Source organism: Euwallacea fornicatus, chromosome 10 (assembly GCF_040115645.1).
Source record: "Euwallacea fornicatus isolate EFF26 chromosome 10, ASM4011564v1, whole genome shotgun sequence".
In the NCBI taxonomy this organism is placed as follows: Eukaryota; Metazoa; Arthropoda; class Insecta; order Coleoptera; family Curculionidae; genus Euwallacea; species Euwallacea fornicatus.
This window is the reverse complement of record NC_089550.1, coordinates 4,175,769-4,191,555: the sequence shown is the minus strand read 5'-3', so window position 1 is coordinate 4,191,555 and position 15,787 is coordinate 4,175,769. Positions and strand designations below refer to the sequence as shown.

Sequence of the window (15,787 nt, the reverse complement as noted above, 5' to 3'; positions counted from 1 at the left end):
ACAGCACCGGATCTAATTTACGATCACAAACCTAATTAAGCAACACACCCAAAGTCGCCTCCGAACCACTTCGTAATTTACATGATTACTTGAGGCCTGCACGGAGTTTCTTGCAGTAATTCAATCTTCGAACTCGATCGCAGATGCATCGGTCGATAAGGCTTTGATTAATGGACAATCGAAGAGGGAGATGGAAAGACACGGCCAAGGCTCGACTGGAATTTTTTATTGGATTACATATACCTCCTTAAAGGGACAGTTTGTGTATCTCCGGGATTTATTGGATGTGAACGGGATAGGTATCGATGCAGGAGAGACATATGACCTGTTGGGAGGATCTATGGTTAAGCTAAAGCCCAATTAGATAGATCCAGTTTTCTCCCAGATAAACCTGCTGCTCGGGGTGGGCGATATTGAAAGAACTGTAAAAAATTAATGCTATTCTCCGCAGACAGCGTATTTGTGATGTAAAGGGGGCAACCCTTGGATCATATTACGTTCTATTGCTCCAACCAAAGGCCATGAGATGGATTTCCATATTAAATTTTCTCCAGTCACCCCTTTCATCCGCCAACTACCCTTCTTCATGATTCTTCTCACTGAAATCAGACTTATTTTGCACCTTCTTTATCATGCACTCAAATAAACCTAACGAAGTTTCCAGTACATCCCGAATGCGGGCCTCATTTCCGTAAGCAGCGACAATGGCAACAACCCATTTCAGTTCATCTACGTACAAACCTCTTCCCGACATTTCCATTCGGATAAGTGATCGAATTAACGGAGCATTTATGGAAAGTTTTCCCAGTTCGCTTGCACTGGAAACTCCGAAATGGCGCAGTAAAAAGTAGTGTTCAACAATAAAATCGAGTATTTCCGCGACGGCAATGGCGCACAACGCTATATCGTTCTTTAGTCCGGTCGTAAACATCGCAACTCGAGCAAACGGACCAAATGGAATAGGGAAATAATGGGGGATTATATTATTTGCCAGCAGGAAGTTAATTTTGATGCAAAGTAATTTTTTGGTCTTGAAATCACGTCGAGACCACGAACGCGAGTGATACGTAAGTTTGACGTTTTGACGTCAATATGTCAGTTGAGTTAGATTATGTCGTTTTCTGCTGAAAATGACAGTGACGTGCGAACTCTTGCAAAAATTGTGAATTTCTGAATAAGCGTGAGTTTTAAAGCTACGCAAACATCCGAAGAAATTCTGATAATTTATTTTTTACAGGACGGTTCAGCTGGCGTGGTTTTCCATTGTCAGCCTCTAAAGGGTTCGAAGACGCTTTAAACGCAACGAAAATTGTTAAACCTAGAAGAAAGCTTTACTGAAACTTTAATGGAAATTATGGGAATATTCGAGTGAAGCGTCCTAAACGGAATCATCCGGTGAGAAATTTTTAGGAATTCCAAGCCCAGACTGCGAGAGTGACAAAAACGGTCTTCTGATAACTTGAGAGTGAACAGATACATTTTTGGGTTTCTGAGTAACTCGCATTGAATCTAAATTTGAGGAATAGAGACTCGACGGAACTGCTGGGATTTCACGCACAAAAAACGTTTACTTGATTTCCATCCCTACAACCCACCATATAAATTAATGATTTTATAATACGTCCAGTCCCCTTGCGACAGACAACATATTGAAGGGGAGCGTGATGGATGTTTACCCAAATAAGCCCCGGACATTAATTACCTAACAAGTTTCTTTCATCAACCAAACTGATTGCCCCAATAAAGAACTCGACTCACATTCGCATTACTCCTTAACCTGCTTCCCCTTAAAAATTCGGCGATAACCCTTATCAACCCCGAAGTATCTCGCCGCGAAGCAAATAAACGACTTCCAACTTTTGAAATTGCAGATCCTCCTTCATGAGTCTCCGTTTATGTTCGCATTTATAATGGGAAAAAGCTCCAGAGTTGCCGTTAAAAGTGTTAAATAACGGCCACGACTGATAAAAACTGAGTGTATTAGTTCGGAAACTAATAACATGCTTACGAAACCAGTCGGAAAAGAAGGGAGTTCGTGATAATAGTCCGGTAGACGAGGGCCCATAAATTGAAATTAAATTGCATAGTGCGGGGTTTTTAATTATGTTGCTGTTCCGTATAAAATATGTATAATGATGAATTTTCAATGTGTGTGTTTTAAATTTACTTAGTTGGAAGTTTTTTGCTCGCGAAGTTATAATTAAGCTCCGGGATGAGGCAGAAATGAGCACGGCCGGTGCCCGTGGGAGATGCTTAAAACCAGTTTTGCTCAGAACAAATTGTTAAAAAATAATAGAGCTATCAGGGCAAAGCCTCGCCAAGCACCATCAGGATCAGTGCGTACGGTTGGAGATAGGGAGATGTGCATTTAGGAGAACGTGTGCGCCATCAATGCTACATCCAAAATCAGGCATTTCCTCATTAAGCGCGCGATTATAACTGGGGCCAGAGCCGGCTTTGACAAGTCCGACGGTCAAGGCGAAATTTTTTGAATCACCACCCCCTTACCTCAAGGAAAACTACCGAGCAAGAAAGTCCGCCGCCCTGTATGGGCGGTACTGGTTGGGGAAAAGAGCCTTGAATCTGAACAATAATCTAATTTCCTATTTTGTCAATGATAAGACAACTCAAACATCTCCGTACTCGGCTTCGCGCGGATGTCGTCAGAGGATTTGCAATTTTTTCAATCTTAATCAAACAGATTCTACATAAGCTTTAAACTACGCATATTTGCATCAAATTGGCAAATCCTGTATTGTTTATGGCTTTAAAGGTTCTAGATTGCCGCAAATCCGCAGAGTTCCATACACAGGATGTTTAGAAAAGACGAGGTAATATTTAAGGGGGTGATTTATTAGGTCATTTTTTAAAATAAAAGTCCTATAAACATTAGCCTGGAAATATAGTGTTTCCAAGATACAGGGTGTTAATTTTTTTTTAATAACGATTTTTGAAAATAATTCATATATTTTTTGACCGATGTTTTAAAACTTTTAAAAAATCATCAAAGCACAAAATATTCTTAGGGAATAAGGGAATAAATCCTTAATTTTTTTGAAAACATTATTGTATGATAATCGGACATGCAATAAAATGGTTTTTATTTTATATCTCGTAAAGGAACCAGGATACGACGAAAATTCAAAAAACAAAAAGTAGTATTTTTAGTTGCTTCATCTCAAAAAAGTATCGAATTTTAATTAAAGTCAGTGGCATACATTTTTTTGTCAATAAACTTGGTCAACGTGGCCCCCTCTGACACCACTGGGCTTAATAATTTTCATCCATTATAGTTAGGGCCAAATCAGTTCGTTATTATGATACAAAATTTCAAAAAAAGCGGTCAAAAGATGTTTTAATTATCTTTCAAACACTCTGTATATAGGGCGTCCCAGAAACAATGTTACAAATTGAATACGAAGAGATAAAAAAAATAGTGCGATTCAGCTCTACTTGTTTTACACGAAAACGACTTTTACCCGAATTATTTTATTTTTTCTTATTCATTAGGGCACTGCACTCATGTATGTCAATATTTATGGGTAACTCTATATAGGGTGATTTTTATTTTAAATAGAACCACGGGTATTTTTGTCACATAGCTAAGTCGCTTCCACCAATATTGCGTCAATTCTAGATTTTTTTCATACTAGTGTTGTGTGTGTGTATGTTTGAGACTACATAGGGTGCCTACGCACTAAAAACCTTGGGATAAAAGACCCTTCTCCGACTTCGAAACTGTTCCTGAGGAATATTTCGTCAGGACTGAAGCGGACGCGAGTGCGAGCTCATAGCTACTCCACTCCTCTTCTGCTGTTTGATTCCGCGCACTTTCCTTATCTCATGTGTTTTTAGCAACTACTGTCTGTGTATGTTTAACATCTACTGTCTCCATCAGTCATTTAGATCCTTCAGTACTTCTTTCCGTCCTTCGTGCAATCAAAAGGGCATTCGTAATGACTTCACGTATCGCCATACTTATTTTGTGTCTTTTCACGTTCCGAGACAACGCCACTCTTCCTCCTTCCAGTCCTTTAATCTATGTCCTTCTGGTCTCATATCATATTTTTAACAATCTTGATGTATATATCTGACAGAAATTTTTGCTTCTCCTTCGGCAATAGAAATTCTTCCTGCGTTTGTCCTAAGATGCTGCTTTTTGCATATTAGCATCTATACGCACATACATATGTATGTATATGACCGTCCTTGGGTGTTTGATCTTTTCGTCTTAACCTTTTATGGTCTTTACTGTCGTGTTTTCCCAAGGTCGGTTTTTGATAATGCAATAGGTCGTTCTTTCTTGGTTCTACCCATCGAAGATCCATCCTTATGTTACCTCCCTGGGGTTGGTTACTCGAACTCGACTGGGGGGAGAGACCTCCATGGGTTATCACGTGAGGGTGCGGATAGGTCTTTAACCCCCAGATTTTTTCATACTTAAACCACTCTTATTGTTCGACATCATCGAGACTGATTCGAGAACATCATCTATGATCACTTTAACGTTATTACACGGAGTTGACAAAGAGTTTATATTGTGTACAGAATTATCGTTTTATTTTTGTTTCATTTTACCTTTCAATCCAATGAATCACTAAATTTATGACCGGATAAAATGTATTTAATCAATCGCGTTAGTCATCCTCGCAGCGTAGGAACAGATATCCTCAGGTCCTTGAGAATACTTGAAAAAACCACACTTTTTTAGGTTTTAAGGTTAATTTTCTTGCATCCTCTGAATAGCCGAAACGTTCCAAATAAGCACTGCGCTGATATTTTCCATCGACGGCTTTGGGATTATCCGATAATAAACCTAAAGAAGAAAATTCCACGACACAAATAAGGTAAATTGTATGTGATAGGTAACTCAAGCGTATAATTACATTCGACGAAGTCTGTTTGAAAAAGTCCAGCTCACCTGCCGATAAATGTGCCTCATGGTCCCGGCACGATTAACCCGATTTTTTGCGACCCATGTTACTCAAAAAGGTGACTATAAACATTTTATGGACACTCTGTACCTGACTGTTATTAAAACCCCTATAGAAGGAACATAAATTATTTTGCATTATCTTGGCTGCGAATAAAGAAACGCCACTGGGGATCTTGAGATCCACGCAGTGGGACGAATATAGAAGTTTTATGGTCCTTCATTGAATAAGCTATAAAAACGCGAATTTCAATGCAATTTTATAATCTTCAATGATTCATCTTTGTTGGCACTCCTTTGGTGCTTCGTGGAAGCAACATTTGCATGCGATTACTGATTGTTCATTTTTGTACCATCCACCCGGCTCTTTGTACCGTTGTCCAACGCTAAGTTGAGTTTCCATATATACAAGAAGGACTGGTTTACATTCTCTTTATGTCACATATTCCGTTTCCATTCTATTCTTGTCGGTTCATAGTAAGCTATGCATGATAAATATTCAATGGCTTAATCTTGGGCCCTTGAACGAGCGGCCCCGTTTCGGGAAAGGGGATGGCAAGAAATCGGCAGATGACGGTCGACTTTCAAGCATTTTTTTTATCGAAATTCCAGTCAAAGGGTTGGAAATGGAAAAGGGATCGAGTATGGTCTGAGAAGGGTCGCGAGATGGCAAAATGTATTAAAGATTTTCTATGGATCCGTATAAAAGTCCTCGATATTTCAGCTGTATTTTTCGGCGAAGAAACAACCTGAACACTATCCAAAACAACTTTGCCCATATATTTCAATTTAGAATCCCAAAGCCGCTCCTAGTACCCATCTTTTGAATGAAATATCAACATTTATCACCGTCCGCAGAGACATAAATACCATTTAATTCCGTAGTTTAACCAAAATCCCTTAAAACTTGTCCCTGTCACGCTATCTGAATTATCAATAAGCAGATTACCATACAAAACAGAGAAACTACATTTTATAACAGACCAGTTGTTCCTGGTAAATGGTGGGTTCCCATGTAGTGGCGCCCAGAAAGACCGCCCAGAAATGCCGAAAATGTTGAATTTGGCAGTTTCTGGTATAAGACGCACGACGGCTGTAGGAAGTATCTTGTTAACTGAAAGAGGAAAGACGAAACGTCCCGCGGGGATGTCGGCAGGCAACCTACATGCTGGACACGTCCGCTTCGGCTTCATCGCTGCTTCGGTAATTACCATTTTCAGTTTCCGATTCTGAATCATAATAGACATTTAAGGATTTTTCTCACGATGGTACAGCGTGTGTATGTGTATATGTACGTTTAAATCGGCAGTCTTCCTGTGTTGATGCACGAAGCACATAACTGTATTGTTTCTGTATTAGGTACTTCCTTCAGGTACGTCGCCACCGAAGCATATTAAGGAGTTATCGAAATGTTTCATGGGAAATTAATACATTTAAACCCCACGGAAGGTGGTGAATTTGAATTAAACCGTGTTTCCCATTGTTTCTCAATGAGTATACTGCGCTATGTTTTTAGGAATTCTGATATTCTGAATTCTCCGAAATCAAAAGATTGCTAAGAAAATCGCACCTTGCACTGTTCTCGAAAAGTTTCAAAACAGTGTTTTGATTAATGCAAGATAATGCTCCTGCTAATCATCCTATACACGAAAAAGAAGTCTTGGCTTGGAGTGGCCTCTCCTCATCAGTAGATTGGTCAGGATAATAAACATCTGTAGCGACCGCAAAGTCTCGACTTGTACTGTTTAGATTTCGTTCTGGGGCAATTTTACTGGAATAACAAAAGCCTTGAACTGTAAAACTAATGGTACTACTAACCATACCGGTGTAATAATACTACATTGGGGGGATAAACCCACTTTTCTACAATTTAACTTCTCTCTTAAGCGCTTCCTTTATACCTATATTTAACACTTCCCTGAACCCTTTCCCTTTCCGGACAATAACACATTGCATACTTTTCCCGCTTCATTGACACAGATTTAAAAATGTCCTCGATAGGCAATTCAAACAACCCCATTTTCGACGCCTAAAGTGTATAAGGGCTGAATTCGGCCAGCACTTGGGGCTTTTCATAAAACTTTTACCGCACCGTTAGTCACCCTTCTCCCTTGTATAGTTCGTTGGTTATGGTCTGACTGATAAAAAAGATCGTGCCGACTTTGTTGTCGATGACGGGAAAGTGAAACAAAAAAATAATATTGCACCTTAAGTGGAGTCACCAAGGAGTGCCTAAAGGAGTTGAAAAGAGGGTCGGTGATAACCCTTTCCTGTTTCAAATAGATTAAAGGGTGGGCCATTAGGTTCTAAAAATATCAAGATAAATGAACCGAAAAGCCTTTTTCTCCACTTAGCGCAGTTTGTAAAGTTTAAGGGGAATCTGTTGGATAAAACATGTGCCTATAAGAAGATTTTGGTATTTTCACATTACAATTGGCTATTAATCATTATCATCAATTCGATGTTCCATCAACATATCCATCATAATAACGTTATAGTAATTGAATCACACACGAATATTTTCAATATATCTAAATTGCTGTTAGCGGGTCAGTGTATATGGGGCCATCTGGTAAACATAAGCCAAAACTTAACCTCGAACCAGAAGACGGTAGAGAAATCTGAATCAAATTGTCGAATGTTTCTGTCTCCTAAGCCCAATTATAGATGGCGGCAGATTGAATAATTTATTTGTTGGTCTTGCTCGTTCACGATATTATCGCATTAAGTTAATTTATTTTCTTTTATTCGATTAAAAAAACTACTTTAGAAAAAAAAATTTAAACATTTATTAACAGTGTTTTTCTTAAACCTAAGAGCTTCTAAAATCAGCTATATGTCATTAAGTTGATTACAAAATAAAAAAAATCTTAATCAACTCAAGTCTCAAAGAGAAGCAATGCTAACGTTAATTTTAATTCTTGTTCGTCTCATCTAATTTTTCAGATTTTTCCAAAGCTTCCTCAGCTGAGTGCTCAGCCTCAGCCATACTACTCATTTCTTCCTCATCTGTTAAATCCTTGTTATATAAGGTGGGATATTTCTGCATACAAGTCTGCATGGTTTTGAACTTGTCTAGGCAATCACTTCCTGGAATATTTGTTTACTAATGAAGAGGGGGAGAGAGAGAAATTTGGAATTTGTAAACCTTTGGGATCAGCAGTAGAATGGTGAAAACAACTGAAAGCATTCCTAAATTCCACTCCACATGGCCCTGTAGCCATCCCCCCCAGGCAGGGGCAATTCCAGTTAATTTCTCCATTGGCTAAAATAAGACCTGGCTGGGGGTCCGGTGGCGGTAAAGCTATTTTGCTAGGAAATGAGTGGTCTTCTTTGGTAGCAAAAATTATTAGATCTTTGCCCTTATCACCCAGTCTTCGACAGTGAGACATTTTTATAAAAACTAAAATGAAATTTCCTTTTTCTTTTCAATTAACTACCAGAATTTCTTGGCACCTACTTTAATGAATATACTCTCGACTATCCCCAAGTAGTCCTAGTAGCAATGGAGCACTTTTTCTTACGCGATAAATGCAACTTTGACTTTCATACCATCCATAAAGGGTCAAACTGCCCCTGATTTTAATATGCTGAGATTTCGGAATTCGAATAATGCCCTCAAGACAATGTGGGTCAAACTTTAAAACATCTATATTTACTGAAGATCCCACCTCTCCAAAAAGCTGTTTCACACCTTCCAAAATATTCTTTTTGAAAAAGGCCGGGGTTACTTCTTCAGGATTTTGGAGAATGCTGAAAAGAAAGAGTTCATTTGAATGCTGAAAGACGCTGGTTTATCTGGATTTCTAACTTACAGCTTGATGTCCAAATAATGGTAATTATTCATTTAACGCCAAAGGGGTTATTAATGATTAATTGAGGGCTGTAAATTGGGTAAATACCATTGAAATATTAATTTGTTCTACCTAATTCGAAAGGGCAAACTAGAAACGAAAACGATGTGAAAAGTGGAAATGAAAAAGTGAGGTTATAATACTTAATGTCGAATGTCAAAGGATTGACAGAAAATATAGGAGGTTTTACAGTGTTGTCGCAAAAATCGAAGTAAAGATATGAATTTAATATAAGCTTGAACAAAAAGAGAGACTAATTGGGACTTAAACTTTTTTGCAATGCAAGTTAAAAAGGATTTGAGATTTTTTTCCGAAATTCTTGATATTGATTCTGAGATTCTCACAGTATTTTGGAAATATCGGAATTTTGTTCTAACCCCAAATAAAATTTCAATGAATTTGATTTTTTCGCAATTGTTATATGTATTTTAACTTTAATGTAGATCTTTAGGATTATTATGGGGATTTTCATTATAGATGTTTTGATTTTCACGAAATATTCAGGGATTTTTAAAATCTTTTTAGAACCTAGAAAATTCTAAAACGTTATCTCTTCTATCAATTTTAAGTTCTCAGCAGATCAATATCTATACATATCTGTACCTATTTCTTACAAATTAGAGCACTGGATTCATGATTCATGATTTTCAATAATATCGGTATCGATTCATCAAGCCAAGTCGATATTCAAATAATGTGCAAATCGAACACTTCGGAATGAATCGTGGAGCAAAATGAACAATCCGCTGTTCCAAATGAAACGCTACGAATCTCATCTTTATTTGTTCGACTCTCAAACGTCATTCAAAGATCAAGTGAAAAATTTACAATTTAATTTCAAGTGAATACTCTTGTGTTTTTAAGTGATTTTACGCGTTTCATAGTGATTTGCTGTACTTCCTTAGCAGTGACTAAGAAGTATATATTTTAAAATGGATACAAAACCGAAGGCCCCCAAAGAGAAGCGAAGGTTAGTGATTAGAAAGTAGTCCCTACTTCAGGAGTTGGGACTCCACCAAGTGGATGTGCTTAATTTTCGCCTTTTTATTATCTTTTACAATGAATTATCTATCGCTGAGCTACTCAGAATAACGCGAGATATTTATGTAGTTAATGTTCCAATGAAATAGGAACCAAAACAGTCCTCAAGGGACTGGATCAGCTGTCACCTGCGCGAATTGTTTTTATTGCTTTATTTGTGACCATCTATTTGTAGTTGCTGGGCGCGTGTAACCTACTTTCCCCAAATTTTGGGTATTACTACATTGTCTAAAATGATTAGTTGAGATTTGATTTATCACTTTGGTCAAGTCCAGGACTGAACACTTTCTGACAATTAAGATGAAACCAAATTTAAATTTTATATTGTAATTAACGAATTGAGTAAAACCAGGGGCAAATCCCTGAGGTAGTTTAGTGTACACAAATAACATTTTCATGTATTTCTAAGGTATTTTGGTGTACTATGTGGGCAAGTTTCTATGTTAATAACTCTGTAATTATAGGATATAGAGAATAATTAATAGGGAACCATAAGTGCCATTTTTGAAAACCAGTTAACGTAAAAAAACGGAGTTATTACAATTTTTCGATAGTGTTTCATTTTAGGCGTCATTCGAAATAGGATTTTTTTTTAATGAGCTTTGACATGTGTTGATGACAGTGGTTTATCTATCTATAAGCCGCATTATTATATTTATTTAGCTTAAATGTATAGACTTAATTATCAATATTAAGTAAGGGTATGATGACGATTGTCCAATTGGTAAATTACTGCAAAAGTATTTTACTAACACAACTAACAAGAGAATGTATTAAATGTTTTTCCCTCAGACTTATTTCCTAGACTATTGACCAATTTTACATTTTTCATAAAATTCCAGAAATCAAAAGCAATCTGGCAACACCGTTTGCAGGATATTAAGTTTTAAAAAAATGACCTTCTCTCCAGTCAATTAATTTTGCAACTATTACCGTTTTAGAGCGTACAATAGTGGACATACCTAAAAAAGACACCCTTTATTGCCCTCATAATGTACGTCCCTCTGTGTAGGTTAGGAAATAATTCACCATTTCCGTAAATAAAAGCAATCTTGTATAATAACCTACATGCAAAATTTATGCAGCAACCTTGCCCTGCATCGCCCTTCCAGTACACAGCATAGTGAAAATTCCACTTAGAAATTAACATTTCATTGTTTGTGCAGCTAACATTACTTTTATAGGTCACCAAAAATAGATAGATTTGTTTATTTTCATTAGTCCAAGGCTGGAACAACCTCACGGTCTGCACTGATAGACTGATGGCTGAATTGTTTTTCTTAGTGGATGAGGTATTGAGATGCCCCGATGGAAAAGTGATTCTGGTTAAGTGCCAAATTCACTTTCATAACAAATATGTTTTGTTTTTTCCTGGGTTCAATTCATTATTCATTCAACTCATTAGATTCCATAAGTTTCGGTGCGAACCTCCATTTGAACTAAGTGAGGAAAATTTCGAAATGTGAAGAATGTGGCATTATTAGTACAATAGTTGTTGGTCTTTATCTGTGTTTACCTTAAGTGGTTGAAAATCGATTTCGAATTGCTTTTAGAAGAGTCGGGGCTAAAAACCTTGTTAGTGGCGATCGTTGGTTTTCCAGTGATAGGAACCATATAGGGAGTTCAACGCGTTCACTCGTGAAATTTTACAAAAAATTGTGAATAGAATGGACTTCTACCAGAATTTTTTTGATTTGGATTATTTGAAGTTGGGCGTGAGTGAAAGAGTAACTTTTACCGAAAGTTTTAACCATGTAAATTGGAGATGTGAAGAGGATCCTTCGTTTGCATTGCAGCATATGGATGTGAGGCACTGGTAGGTTCATCTGTGAGCACATTATTGCTTTGTCAAAAACAGGAGTCTTATGGCAGTAAAATGCGTAACGAATCGGGCTTCGCTTCCTGTTTTCAGACCACTGAGAGAAAATATGGTTTGCGCGTTGATGTCAAATATTTGAGAAACTTTCCTATGTGAGAATTGTATTGTGATGTTTTCAGCGCCTAGTGAAATACAAAGTGATTTTCCCCAATTTTGAAAACTTGATAATTATTTTATTGATGGAATTCGAGTATTTCATCTTTACAGCTCAATCCAGTAGCGTACTAGTATTTTATTCTAGGACATATTCATTGGCAAAAACATATATTTTTGTCTATTTTTGTTTTTTAATATTATATATTGACTGGCTTTATTAACATTACTTATTTTAGTTTCAATGCCTTTCTCCCTTCGATTTTCCAAAATTTTCAAGCCCTGTTTTCTAACTTGAATATATTAAACGTATGATGATAAATTGTCCTTCTGAAATGGAAATAAATCGTTCCCATCAACTTTTATACTTTGTGGTTTATTTCGGTGGAAACGAAAACGGTCTGTAAAACTTCTTTTACTTAAATCGATTGATTTTGCACTAACCTGTCGTAAGTGAGTATTTCCGTCGAAAGGACTTCCCTTCTGAAAAGATGAAATCTAAAATTTTCTCCTCAGACTTTTTATGATCTTGTCTGTTAAAACTGGCCCTTGCCGCCCAGCATAAATGCCTTCCTAATTTCGTTGTCGTAGAAGTAACGCGGCAAAGTCGCTGATACAAGCTTGCTGATGGCACTAAATCTGTGGGCGTCTTTGGTGTGGAAAGGTGTAATGTTCTGTCTTTAGATGTTATGCGATTCACCTCCGAAATGTTATGGAAAAATTATGAATCTCGAGGTCTTGTACTTTAATCGTGGGTACTGACTCTTAGGTGGGTAATAACGAATTATCCACCTATCCTGCTGTAGATAGTTTCTAGGCAAAAATTCAAGTTCATTTCATTAAATCCAAGGCAAAAGTAATACGTAAGTACAGTATTAATTATCACGAGCTGAATTATTTAGAGCAGACGTGTAAACAGTGCCCAGTAATATTATTTTATGTCTACGATTTAAAATGCTGAGCAAGTTGTTGTAGTTGAACCGTGCCTTCAGTTGGGTTACAAATGCAGCTGCATCTTTAGGTGGCAGTTATTATGTTTTTAACGCATTACCAAGATTGTCTTGACTGCTGCTTTGCTGATGTAAAATGTAATGAATATAAACAATACAAACTTTTCTAATAAAATAAAACAACACTTTAAACTCCCTGAGTTAGCAGCAGAGCCTTGTTGAATTTGCATGTTAACAAAGCCAGGGCAAATCTCTTAAAGTTTGAGCTAAAACAGATTTAACTATAATAATGGAAAGCTCTTAACACCTGTTGTTTACCGTATCCCCACAGTAAGGTTGGCATTGAGTTTAATGATCATGCTTCCACCACTCATTATCTTAATGTTTCATTTCCATGTATTAAAAATCTAAAAGAGGAACTAATTCACCTAGTAAATAATTCAAAAAAGATAAATTTTAATTTTTCGCGTTTGTAATATATAAGGTATAATAAGGTGGTTATAACATAGGTCTAATCGTATAGCCAACGTAGTATCTAACTGATTTTCTTGTACTAGTACGAAACTGAGGATATGACTAGACGTTTTTCATACTTATTCATGCACTATTTATCTATTTAACCCAAGGAAGGTTATTTTTATCCACAAATAAAGCACTCTTCAACTGGGATTGCAAAAAACGCGATTCTTTAAGTTCTCAATACGGTCAAGAGAACAAACAACATTCACAATGCTTTAAGCCTGCCTTTGCAGTAATGTCCTCCTGTGCTTTAGATCTAGTATGATGGTAAATATGTAAAAATATTTTAGTAATTTAAGAGGAAAATCTTTGAACTTGATTTAGAAGGAAAATAAAGACGTAAGTCCGCGGATTAAAACTCGTGATGCAATTGCTACTAAAATTCAATGAAATTCCTCGATGAAATATTATAAAATGGAAACTAATGAAAACAATGTAAATTTCTGTTTTGAAACTGAAATTTTCCAATTTCAATCTTAATAAACCACATTAATTTATTTACCAGTCGTTGTCATTGTGCCACCGTGCACCATACAAATAATAAAGATAAATCGATATATACCGTCATTATTAACAGATAAATATGTCAATTTTGAAAATTAATTTACAGTATTATGGTTTTTGATTCGTATATGGGCTTTTTCCTTTTGATAAGAAGATACTTTGCATCGCAGAAAGTCCGAGTTTAACAGAGAACCAAAAGATTCGAGAACAAGGACCCATTAACTGTAACATAAAAGACGTCAGTATTGTGTAACTAGTGTAAAACTGGCCTTCTTAATTCAAAACTCGGCACATTTTGTTTTAGTTAGTTTCACTTTTTAAAATCACATAAATATGAGAGGCGTAGAGAGGTGTTGTAGGCCTACAGGGAAGGGAGTTTTTTGGTTCAGTTTAGCAGAAATTAAGCTTTCCGAAGCCCAGAAAGTCCTAACTGCAGTGTAGAAATCATAAAAACTTGCAGAACCATCAGAAATTTATTAAATTGATTTTTTCCCATTGTGAGCATTGTTACGTCGATGGTCATCTTTAAAAGAACACCTTTAAAACTGTTTTGCCACGGTCGGTGTTAAGTGAGTGGCATGGCTTGTCATAGGATTTGATTGCAATGGATGAGAGAGAGAGAGAGAGAGAAAGAGCGTAAGAGAGAGCAAAAGAAAGAGGGAGAGAGAGAGAGAGAGAGCGAAATAGAGAGAAAGAGAAAGAGCGAGAGAGGAAGGGAAGCAATGAGTGAAGTGTAGTCCTGTGTGGGCAATATCCATAACTTTCCTTATTGCGACACGGCTTTATGTTGTATGTGTATGAGCTTTCATTAAGTCATGAAATTTCATAATTGTACAAGTTTATCATGTTACACCATTATCAAGTGTAAACATATTACATAATTAACCGGGGTATTGAGAGAACCTAAGCTTGGTTCAAACATCTAGAAGAAAGGAGAAGAGATCAATTTGTGTATAATGGCTGATCCTGTCATCATCTCTGAAGAGGAAGCCTATTGCTTTTCAGTTACTTTTGAAGTTTTGATAGTAATTGAGCGCACTCAGGGTGTATCAATGTTAATTTATTTATGCTCACGAATTCCTTGCCACCCCTGTACATATTCGTCTTCTTAACGAGCATCTAACGAAACCCTAATACCAATATTCAAATTATTTACGCATTCCTAAGCCAAATGATTTCGAAATATGAAGTTCAACGACTGCGTATCATTTCTGGAGGCCACGCGTTGTATAATGTATTATAGACAAAGCTCCATTTTTCTCTTTTTGTGTCCTTGTCTCACAGCCGGTTGTACAGGTGGTGTGAGAGAGAGAGAGAGAGGCGTTCCACTTTTCATTATTAGTGTTATATTCATTTGTTAAATAGGTCTGTTTATTGATCATCTGTGTACATTTTATCAGGAAACGTTATCGCTTCCAATTTGGAAAATTGGTATTTTTAACGCAATTTGCGGCAGGCACGAGGAATTCGTTCAAACAGAGATGGTTTTTATAAGAAAAATATCGGGGGTGCATGGTTGGTTGTTTCTCGATTCTAGGGAATTGTTACATCAGAAGTTCGCAACTGTGTGTAATTTTTGTTTAGAGAAATACAATTGAATAAACGTTGAACACGAAATAAGTTTAATAAAATTGCTCTGTAATAGCCATAGTTATGTAACATTTGATAAATGACTAATTTAGTGTAACGGGTTGGAATTCCGGGAGACTAGCGGAGGCAGGCTCCGTAATGTGACACCAGTTTCACAAAATAGCATTTCCTAATAAGCTTCAGATATGATTGTGCTTCTAAGTTTGAAGAGAAAGAAAAAGGCAGGAATTTGAGCTTATTTAAGTTGCGCTCCGGATCTATTGAATTGCCTAACTATTGTTGTTGTTCGTCTTGTACCTTGTTACAAAATGAAACCCATTTGGTTATTGGTTTTTATTAAGAAAACCGTGACTTTGTCAAAAGAAAAAACAAACATTATAAGGTAATTCCAACGAAGTGCACTTTGAAACTATTAATGATGGAA

The 15,787-nt window shown here is 36.7% G+C and overlaps 3 protein-coding genes and 1 long non-coding RNA gene across 6 annotated transcripts in view; 1 reads left to right on the top strand and 3 right to left on the bottom strand.

The window, feature by feature from the left end:
• Positions 1-262: 262 nt before the first annotated feature.
• Positions 263-900, bottom strand: LOC136341540 (uncharacterized). Its single transcript, XR_010732512.1, has 3 exons — positions 654-900; positions 498-599; positions 263-422 (listed from the first exon to the last, which is right to left on the bottom strand). It is a non-coding gene; the product is annotated as an uncharacterized lncRNA (long non-coding RNA).
• Positions 901-7,698: 6,798 nt separating this feature from the next.
• LOC136341728 (mitochondrial intermembrane space import and assembly protein 40) lies at positions 7,699-8,533 on the bottom strand. The gene is made up of 3 exons (XM_066287021.1): positions 8,394-8,533; positions 8,082-8,336; positions 7,699-8,023 (listed from the first exon to the last, which is right to left on the bottom strand). The coding sequence occupies exons 2-3, from the start codon at positions 8,323-8,325 to the stop codon at positions 7,848-7,850; spliced, it is 420 nt and encodes a 139-aa protein (XP_066143118.1). The 5' UTR covers positions 8,326-8,336; positions 8,394-8,533; the 3' UTR covers positions 7,699-7,847.
• On the bottom strand, positions 8,395-8,780 carry Rpp14a (Ribonuclease P/MRP subunit p14 a). Its single transcript, XM_066286519.1, has 2 exons — positions 8,749-8,780; positions 8,395-8,686 (listed from the first exon to the last, which is right to left on the bottom strand). Exons 1-2 carry the CDS (start codon positions 8,778-8,780, stop codon positions 8,395-8,397), a joined length of 324 nt encoding a protein of 107 aa, XP_066142616.1.
• Positions 8,781-9,527: 747 nt separating this feature from the next.
• sima (similar) overlaps positions 9,528-15,787 on the top strand; it is a 68,787-nt gene continuing 62,527 nt past the window's right edge. Inside the window, exon 1 of one of the 3 annotated variants that reach the window (XM_066286301.1) lies at positions 9,528-9,757. Coding sequence is in view for 1 of the 3 variants with exons in the window: in XM_066286302.1 (XP_066142399.1) it covers positions 9,720-9,757 (38 nt within the window). In the remaining 2 variants the exon portion in view is untranslated. The remainder of the gene's footprint in view (positions 9,758-15,787) is intronic. The other 2 variants (XM_066286300.1, XM_066286302.1) reach the window with 2 other exon arrangements.

Excerpts from the sequence above, each read along its gene's own strand:
- LOC136341728 (XM_066287021.1), bottom strand. The coding sequence starts at position 8,325 with ATGTCTCACTGTCGAAGACTGGGTGATAAGGGCAAAGATCTAATAATT. Across the intron at positions 8,024-8,081 it reads TTCTACTGCTGATCCCAAAG|GAAGTGATTGCCTAGACAAG; the intron begins GTTTACAAATTC and ends CAAATATTCCAG.
- Rpp14a (XM_066286519.1), bottom strand. The coding sequence starts at position 8,780 with ATGAATAATTACCATTATTTGGACATCAAGCT. Across the intron at positions 8,687-8,748 it reads CATTATTTGGACATCAAGCT|CATTCTCCAAAATCCTGAAG; the intron begins GTAAGTTAGAAA and ends CTTTCTTTTCAG.